Here is a 9,770-nt window from a genome sequence, read left to right as displayed (position 1 = left end):
TATAATAAAACACACATTCATGTAATATTTAGGTATTTTGCTCGTTTTAAGTATACGGCGGCACATTAATTTCACAGACGAATCACAACGTTTGCTTTTCCCATCAACAACAACAACGCTACGAATCATGCAGACTTCATGAGAGACAAGGAATACTTTGGGACAAATGATCTAGAACATTTTATTTTTAAGCTTGAATAAAAGGAGTGTGAGCTACACATTTTAGAAGCTGTGTGCTAAACAAATTAAACTTTAGTGAAACATTAAGCATCCTGCAGCAGTATTGCTAAGTACTGAACAGGGTATACAAACTACGATCATTAAAAAAAAAAAAACACTCGCTGTACAATGTCTGCTCTCACTGGGATGCCGACTGATGGAAGGTTTATATCTTCCCGTTTAGATGAAGGGTTTAAAAAAAAAAAAAAGTCGCAAACGAGCGTCTTTTTGTTACGTTAATAAACGTTAGTAAACCGGAAGTTTAGCGGGAAATTTAAAATTGCACTTTATAAGTTAACCCGGCCGTATTGGCATGTGTTGCAATGTTAAGATTTCATCATTGATATATAAACTATCAGACTGCGTGGCCGGTAGTAGTGGGTTTCAGTAGGCCTTTAAATGGACTATTGTTGGCAGTCTTGGGATGTTTTTTAGAGGGCTTTATGGTACTCCCATTAGTGGCGTTGTTAGTCACCTCGTATATGCTGTATTTTACGAAATAGAAGGCAAAAAAAAATAGACATATCTGTTCTTGTCTTACATAGGAGAAATAACAGGCACAGCAAAATTAACATGTTTAAAGATAAGGGCTGTGAAAGTAATGCAATTAATCACAAAAAATGCAGAAAAATAATTTTATTTTGACCGCACATGCTCTTTAACTTTAATGCTAGCAAGAACGCTCCCAGTACATTGACAACAAAGGGTGGGTGACAGACAATACTCAGGGAGTACAGTACACCCACGGCAATGTTGTCAACAAATGTACCACAGGTAAGTTAGTAATATTTTTGCAAAAATGGATAACCACAGAATGCACGCCAATTGATATTGTTGAAGACCAGGGTCTGCAAAATATTCATATCGTCCATAAAATTCCATTTGTGTCAAAATAGTCATGACATCTTAAAAGGTAATTAAAATAAAACAACTAATCAATGTAAGTAATCATAAACACGTTTAATCACAATTAATAAAACATTTACAGTGTGATTAATCAGATTTTAAAAGAAATTGTTTGACATCACTGTTTGAAATACAAATAAACATTCTTATGTTGCTTAGTTTTGCGTGTTATTTTTATGTCACAAGCATGACTGTGACACCTGTGAGGGATTTTAGATGAGGGAGGGGTCCACAGCAGCACACAATGCTCGTTGAAAAGAGCAATACTTGCTTACATGTTAGTCTTGTGACCAACAAGAACAGAACATTTTGGTATATTTGTTGTTTGCCGCTTTTAACAATTGTTACAATTTACTAAAGGAGCCTGAATAGCGCTACACAGATGCTAAATTGGCAAAACTGACCCCCCTTCTCTAATCTCTGGCAGACTAAGTGCGTGCTTATGATAGATAGATAGATAGATAGATAGATAGATAGATAGATAGATAGATAGATAGATAGATAGATAGATAGATAGATAGATAGATAGATAGATAGATAGATAGATAGATAGTACTTTATTGATTTCTTCAGGAGAGTTCCCTCAGGAAAATTAAAATGAGGTGTGTTAAACAGCATTTACGATGCCACTTACTGTGTAGAGTTGTAACAACAAGCTACCTTCACAAACAGTCCCAATATAATGTGTTAATGAGATAGGGCGAACAAGTAGCGCTAAATCTATTTGCAGTGGTCTACATTTACATGCCACAAATAAATGAATGTATGGGAAAGACTAAGTTATTTACTGACTGTATTTGCATGTTAATTATTGAGAATTATTGATGTTTTCAGGGCTTCACTGAGCTCATTCAAATTGATCTGATCAAGATCTTTGATGAAAATGAACTGGAGGTAAAGAATTCTTCATCTTCTTTGACTTTCAAGCATTTTTTTCAGCATTTGAAGGCCTCACTCAGTGATTTCCTCCTTGTTGTGTAGCTGCTCATGTGTGGTCTGGGTGACGTGGACGTCAACGACTGGCGACAGCACACAGTTTACAAGAACGGCTACTGTCCCAACCATCCGGTCATTCAGTGGTTCTGGAAGGTAAAGCAAACAAGAAGTTATTGCTCAGGATTCTCTATTTTCTTTCAACATTCTATGCTAGTTTCTGTTGCCTTTTTTTTTTTGTTACGCTGACCCGTGACTTGTGTGCTGGCGTTCCTTTTGAAGTTCAAAGTCTGTTTGGTAGAACAGACTTGTTTGCACTGATGAAAGAGCTTAAAGTCTTCTGTCGCTCTCTCTCTCACACACACGCACGCACGCAAACAAAACACACCAAATCCTGCACAGGCTTACAGCGTGTTGCACTCAAATCGATCCCAATGGTGTAGATGTGTTTCCCCTTTGAAGAAGCCGTCCCGTATTTAAAATGTTGCCCATAAAACTGAAAAAGACCCTCATTAAGGCACAAAACAAGATGGAAAGATTAACATTTTTGTACCAACATAGGGATTCCTCAGTCTAAAATGTGGTCATTCACATAAGAGTACATTCAGGTTGCTCACTTGAGTGCCATCACTTTCCTGATGTTTTCAATTGTGTTAGGCTTTTTGTTTATATTATTCAAGGCAAGGATGAGCAAAGCTATCACTCTTACAACACACCGCTTGGTCCATGTGCTCTGACTTTGTGAATGGTTTTCAGTTGTTTTACAGTAGTAAAACAGTAGTAGTGTATTAGGAATTTGTCCGCATAGAACCAGGTAGGACTGAATTAACTTTAAAGCAGGGGAGAACAGTCATACAGTAAAATGGAGAACGTGAATATATCCTCACCTTTTATGTAGCTACTTACTTGAATGTAATAAGAATGAATTGTTTCTTGCTACTAGCAGACTGTACCAGTCAACCTGTCAGGTTCATGCAAGCAAAGCTAAAATCGTGACCACAGGATGCAGAGACGGCAGGTGTAGCGCATTTAAAAATGCATTTCTTTAGTGCAAGGGCAACTAGGAAGCACACACAAAGGTCTGCACTTGTTCAGGCAACAGACAGTAGCCACGTCTATATGGGCAAAATTGATTTAATCTGATCATAATTTGGATTAGAATGTTACTGTGTACATGGACCCTAAAAAAAAAGATTGGATTATGAAGTGCGTTTTCATTCATGACACCTTAAATCAGAATACTTTCTTTTGACGTACGCAGCACACTATGTAAACGGAAGTAGAAAATAGGTAGTGACCTCCGCTGTAAACAAACATGGCTCTGTCCATTTCTGCTTGTCCGACGTTGTCACGTTATTTATTTATGTTTTTTTCCTTCTGTTCGCTGCTTTTGTTTTGCCTTTCTTTTAAAATGGAGCTGTTCTGTGCCCTCCAAGTTGTGATATGTACGTGTTGCCACACGTCTTCATGTAACGACAATCTGTGTACGTGCCTCAGGCTAGCAGTTAGCACTTGGAGTAGCTGTAATGTCGTGAATAAAACCGCTCGTTGAGACGACAACTGGATGCCTCCTTTTATTGTTACACCGTTACGTGACAGTCCAGACCATACTTTTGGTTTTGATAGTCTCTGTTTTAGAGCAACAAATTCAACAGTATATAAAGCTACTTATGTACATGTTAAATGGGCGGAGACAGCAGCAAGACAATCACTTCATTCCGAGAATAATAATCTTAGTCTCCCTCCACTATCAAAGTATAGCTGACGTCAAAGAAATGCGCAGTAAGGATAATTTTGACTCAAAATTTGAAATAAATGTTCACTGCGCGGCAATCTGAATGACTATCAGCATAAACGACCTGTCTTGATAGGAATTACATTTTGATCTGAACATGTGTGATCGGGTACATGAAGCATTTTTATTCCGGTTAGGCTTTTAATCCGATTAATTGTGTCCATGTGTGAGGCAGCGCTCAGGCCAGAGGAAATTAAAACAAGTGAAAACAACAAAACGAGCACTGGGCACTGAGCACTGAAAAGCACAAAATCATATACACTAGTCCAAAACGTCATAGAGGTTCATGACAGATTCCTATATCCATGTTTCACTCACATTCAAACAAATATTAAAAGGGTAATTTCTAGGTACCATCCATCCACACAGTTTCATGGGACTCTGCTGTAGTTTTTGCGTAGCCCTGCAAACGAAGTGGAAGCAAAAGAGTCCTCACTAAGGAATAAAAGTAGAAGTACAATCAGTCATCATATACTTGCTATTTAAAATCATATTGTCCTTCATCGTGTGACTAATATTTAATGGATATTAGATTATGGAATATAACATTCGTTTGTCTTTCAGGTTGTCCTCTTGATGGATGCCGAAAAGAGGATCCGACTTCTTCAGTTTGTCACAGGAACGTCGCGAGTGCCCATGAACGGCTTCGCTGAACTTTATGGTGCTTTTTGTTTTGTGGTCATCTCTTTCAGTTACCAAAAATCTTTGACTTGACATAACAGTGACTTAACACATTTCCAGTATATGCAATACAGCAGTACTTCAACTAGTGAGCTAAATTGGTTCTACAATCTCCCAAGCGTTTTTTTATCATCTTTAAAATCCTCTTAAAAATAAAGACATACCGTTTGTGATAATGATTGTGAGCGATTGGCAAAATTCCCAAAAAATGCAGTTCCCCTTCAAATTGTTTTTCCTGGGTTTCCATCATGGTCACTTTTGGACATCAATCCGCCATATAATTGGCAAGCCTTCTCTCAAATGATAGCCTCGGAATTATTATTGACAGCTAGCTGCTTCTCATTTAGCTACATTAGCAACAACTTTTCCACCTTGCCTTGCACTTTCTCTCCGTCCTTGCGAAGATATTTAACTTCTTCAGGAAAGTCAGCAACAATATAAACCTATTTCTTGTTAATGGTTGCAATTGTGGGCTTGTTTCTTCCATATTTGTGAGCCAATCTGTGTCCCATTGGCGTCTACTCTTCACAAAATGCAAACAGGATGTGACGTATCGGGCCCACCTTTTCAAATTGGAGTTTTACAGTAAGTTTTGTCATCTAAATTGCAGCCCTCGTAAAGCTTTTGGCGGCAAACAATATAAATAAATTAATGAAAAAATTATTGAAGCGATCGTACAACGAGACATTGGTTGCACACCGAGGAATATTTGGCTCGATCTAAACATTCATAATCCAAAAAGAACGCAAATAGAGGCGTTTGTGAACCAATGTTCCACTGTATTTGGGATCTGCATAAGTCCTGAAAATTTTAAATCAAACCGTGGTGGCATGGCAGAGATATTTATAAACGATCTTGCCTTCCTTCATACTTCCTTGAAGCGAGTCTGCAATTGTCAATAACCGCCTTCTTTTTCTCCATTCTCTTGTTGTGAGGCAGACTGGCTCGCACATGCACATGCTTCCTCCATTGTTTCCATTTCTAACACAAAGTGGCGTATAATTTGCACCTATATCCGCCAGTACACTCGCTATGGAAGCGCAAAAAACTACAACAAAGATGGCGGGGATAAGACGCTGGTGTCAAAGTGGAGGCACGTAAATAAGATGCCCACAAAACGACCATCTTAAAGAGACGGTCAGAAAAAAGCTTGAAAACGGTCTCCCAAGACATAATCTATGCAACATTTAGACCAAAGAACCACCATGTGCGGTCTACATAATATGTAGACCACATGGTGGTTCTTTGGTCTAAATGTTATACATATTATGTAGACCACAAGGAAGTGTTTTAAAAGTATAAAACAATTTAAATTGTGGCGGCGGGGAGGCTCGTATCATCGCAACTTCCAGCGTAACAAAAACATCTTGAATCCTAAAATACCCATAAGACGAGGTACCACTGGAGAGTTAACGTCTTTTAAATGTGTCTAAAAGAGTGAAGTTGTTCACACTTGTTCTTTTTGCAGGTTCTAATGGTCCTCAGCTCTTCACTATTGAGCAGTGGGGAACACCAGATAAGCTGCCGAGAGCCCACACATGGTACGTTACTTCAGTGTTGACATAAACTTTGTTGTGTACCACTAGGATGCAGTATCTTACTAAAGTCAATACACCCTCATACTACTCACTTGTGTTGTCACCTAATTAAACAATAAAGCAGTGGTGTCCAAGTGCGGCCCGCCGCCGTGTTCAGTTTGACACGCGAGATGGTAGGAGTTTAATCAGGAATCTGACGAAGGGTATCTTCAATTTAATTATCCGACAGTATAATTGCTGCAAGTTGGCCGCCATCTTGTGAACAACAACAGTAATTAAGGTTAATGACCATGAATTAGACTTTTAATTGTATATAGTACAGCAAACAACCTTTCCTACTCATGGCGCAAAAAATCTGACACAAAAACTCAACACACATGGTCACACATAACACAACCTGCTCAATGAACTTTGTAGGTGTTATTAAAACGTCCAAACACAACACATAATTTAAAATGACACCCAATTAAATCCCATGCATTGCATGATGGGAAACATTTAAAACATTCTTCACACTTATCCATGTTTAGTGCATTTTTGCTGCTTGATATTTCTGATTGATTACAAAACTTTAAAGAGGTATAGTCATCGAAGTAAACAAGGTATGAGTCGAACTTTCTCATCCAATTATATTAATTATATATCATTATAAATAATATATGTACACTACCGTTCAAAAGTTTGGGGTCACCCAAACAATTTTGTGGAATAGCCTTCATTTCTAAGAACAAGAATAGACTTTCGAGTTTCAGATGAAAGTTCTCTTTTTCTGGCCATTTTGAGCATTTAATTGACCCCACAAATGTGATGCTCCAGAAACTCAATCTGCTCAAAGGAAGGTCAGTTTTGTAGCTTCTGTAACGAGCTAAAGTGTTTTCAGATGTGTGAACATGATTGCACAAGGGTTTTCTAATCATCAATTAGCCTTCTGAGCCAATGAGCAAACACATTGTACCATTAGAACACTGGAGTGGTAGTTGCTGGAAATGGGCCTCTATACACCTATGTAGATATTGCACCAAAAACCAGACATTTGCAGCTAGAATAGTCATTTACCACATTAGCAATGCATAGAGTGTATTTCTTTAAAGTTAAGACTAGTTTAAAGTTATCTTCATTGAAAAGTACAGCACTTTTCCTTCAAAAATAAGGACATTTCAATGTGACCCCAAACTTTTGAACGGTAGTGTATGTATATGTATGTACATGTGTGTGTGTGTGTGTGTGTATACTGTATATACAATTTTATACATATACTATATATATGCGTGTGTGTGTACATATTGTTATTTTACATGGCCACCGGCCAAATTTATTTTCACCCAATGCGGCCCTCAAGTCAAAAAGTTTGGACACTCCTGCAATAAAGGTTGTGTGTTCGCTTATTTTTCATGGATAAACCTATACAAACTGTACACAGACTACTGTAAAGCATATCAAGTTTACTTTTTATAGTATTGTCCTGGGAGAAGATTAGTTATTCTTTGCGTCTTAAAGCGCATTTTTAACGAAGTCCTTTTGTTTCCAGTTTCAATCGCTTGGACCTACCTACTTACGACTCGTTCGAGGACCTGAGGGAGAAGCTGCTCATGGCCGTGGAGAATGCGCAGGGCTTTGAAGGCGTCGACTAAAGCGGTACCTAATCCTACCAACCAAATAAGGACTTTTAAATCAAAGTAGCTACTTAGTATAACTAAGTAGGCAAAAAAACAACAACAAGAAGAAGCTACAGAGACGTCCAAACTAGCTGTCGTAGCATGCGGCTAGCTGACGCCTGACTGTTAGCCATACCTGACTGTACGGCGTTTTACAAGGTGCTTGGGTAGGTGGTGTCAGGAAGATGAGCAGTTCATGGGGGGAGGAAAGGGAGAGTATTTAATCCCCTGGCATGAGCATGAATTCTCACCTTTCTTTCCCCCACAAAAGTGCTGGAACACACGACTACATTTCACACCACACTCGCACCCTCTTAAGTGGGAGGGGTTTACTTAGCATGGCCTTAACATGCGCTCTTCACCCACAAATCTCTCGACCAAACACCGGATTACCTTAGGGATAGAACTAGCCAATCACATTTCAGGAAATCTGCCACACCCCCTCTATAGAGCCTTGTGTGATCAGATGACGCCACAGGAGCCTTTTTCTAGACCTTTTTAGCCTCGACTAAACATCCCGATGATGATTTTTATAGCTTTTGGTTGTTGCTATAATTCTTGCAGGAAAATACTCTTTGTACCGAAACAATGTTTACTATTTTGACACAAAAAATCAAGTGTGAAGTGGAAGTCTGGCTCCATATCATTTTTATTTTATTCTAATTCTTATCGTGGTAGTAAGAGCAGCATGAAAACGTACTTTGTGTTCGCTTTGACGACATAGTGATTCGGACGTTGTGTCACGCTGGAAAAAAACAAAAAAAACAAACGAGGCGATGTAGTTTGTTTCTGTGAGACGTCATATTAATATTCATGCCCGTTGCTGTTCATAATGCTGTACATTGTTTTTGAGGTCCTCGATGATCCATATATATATAAATATATATATATAAATGTATGTATGCATTACATTTAACAGAAGTATTACTGATCAACACTAAAATGAAGTGTGCGTGCGTGCGTGCGGGTGTGTGAGACAGAAACAAGCTGTGATTGAACACTGAATATTAAGCAGCATGTTTTTTTTGTTTTTGTTTTTTTAAAGTTGATTTTCTAACACTATTAAAACCTAAAAGGGCACTTTATACCTTACCCAGGTCACCTATCGTGTATGTCATCAACTTGAATGTTTGTGTTTGCATAATTCAGCCGCACTTACAAGTGCAATATTAGGAAATAAAAGGTGGTTTGAGTCTAGGATGCTGTTAAGGTAGTAAAGAACCACGTTTCAAGTACTTTAAACTTTCCTTCTGTTGTTTTCCCTTACACTTTGTCCTTTATGTCTGTTTTTTTTAAACGGGTGATGGAGAATATCACTTTTGGTAAAGATGCCACCACAATTTGCAACTCTTTGTGGTTCATTTCACTTAAGTCAAATAAAAATGAAACTTCTCTCACTTTTCTACTGGTCTTGAACATTCTAGCCTTTAATAGCAGCAACATTTCTTAGCAGATTCAAAAACAACCAAGAAGGACATGAATGTTTCATTCAAGACAGGTAAGCTATTACTTTTCTCTTTCCAAATGCTTATTGATTCAACAATATTTAAATCTTTTTAAAAACAGGAAATCATTGTCTCATGTTCTGATGCCTTACCTATACTGCTTACAGCCACTAGGGGGCATAGTTTCACAGTACACTACAGTATTTGAATGGATCAGTGATTTTCAAACTGTGCTTCATATAGTGGTACTCCAAAAAAAATCACTTAATTAAATATTCAAACAGTGTTATTGTTCAAACTGCGAATATTAAGTTGCCAAAAATATTAAATATACTTGTTAATAAAACATCTGCCTTGTTTTTAAAGACTACTTAGGCCTACTACGCTAGTGTATTTTAATGTTTGGTAATTCTGGTGGTAATAGGAGAGCCAAGTGTTTACTGAGGTGGTACTTGGTGAATAAAGGTTTTTTTGTTTTGTTTGTTTTTGGTTTTTGAATAAAGTTTTAAGAAACCCCTGGAATAGATGATCAATAGGGAAATATATATATATATATATATATATATATATATATATATATATATATATTATGTATGTA

General features: G+C 37.7%; 1 protein-coding gene across 17 annotated transcripts in view; it reads left to right on the top strand.

Annotated features, from left to right (window-relative positions):
• Positions 1-9,125, top strand: part of nedd4l (NEDD4 like E3 ubiquitin protein ligase) — a 107,793-nt gene extending 98,668 nt beyond the window's left edge. For all 17 annotated transcript variants that reach the window (XM_062031326.1, XM_062031324.1, XM_062031322.1 and 14 more), the window contains 5 exons: positions 1,960-2,019; positions 2,107-2,214; positions 4,418-4,514; positions 6,003-6,075; positions 7,601-9,125. In XM_062031326.1, coding sequence (XP_061887310.1) covers positions 1,960-2,019; positions 2,107-2,214; positions 4,418-4,514; positions 6,003-6,075; positions 7,601-7,703 — 441 coding nt within the window. In that variant the 3' untranslated portion in view covers positions 7,704-9,125. The remainder of the gene's footprint in view (positions 1-1,959; positions 2,020-2,106; positions 2,215-4,417; positions 4,515-6,002; positions 6,076-7,600) is intronic.
• The last annotated feature ends 645 nt before the right edge of the window (positions 9,126-9,770 follow it).

This window comes from Entelurus aequoreus, linkage group LG21 (assembly GCF_033978785.1).
Source record: "Entelurus aequoreus isolate RoL-2023_Sb linkage group LG21, RoL_Eaeq_v1.1, whole genome shotgun sequence".
Classification (NCBI taxonomy): Eukaryota; Metazoa; Chordata; class Actinopteri; order Syngnathiformes; family Syngnathidae; genus Entelurus; species Entelurus aequoreus.
The sequence above is the reverse complement of the archived record's forward strand: the minus strand, read 5'-3'. Positions and strand labels throughout refer to the sequence as shown.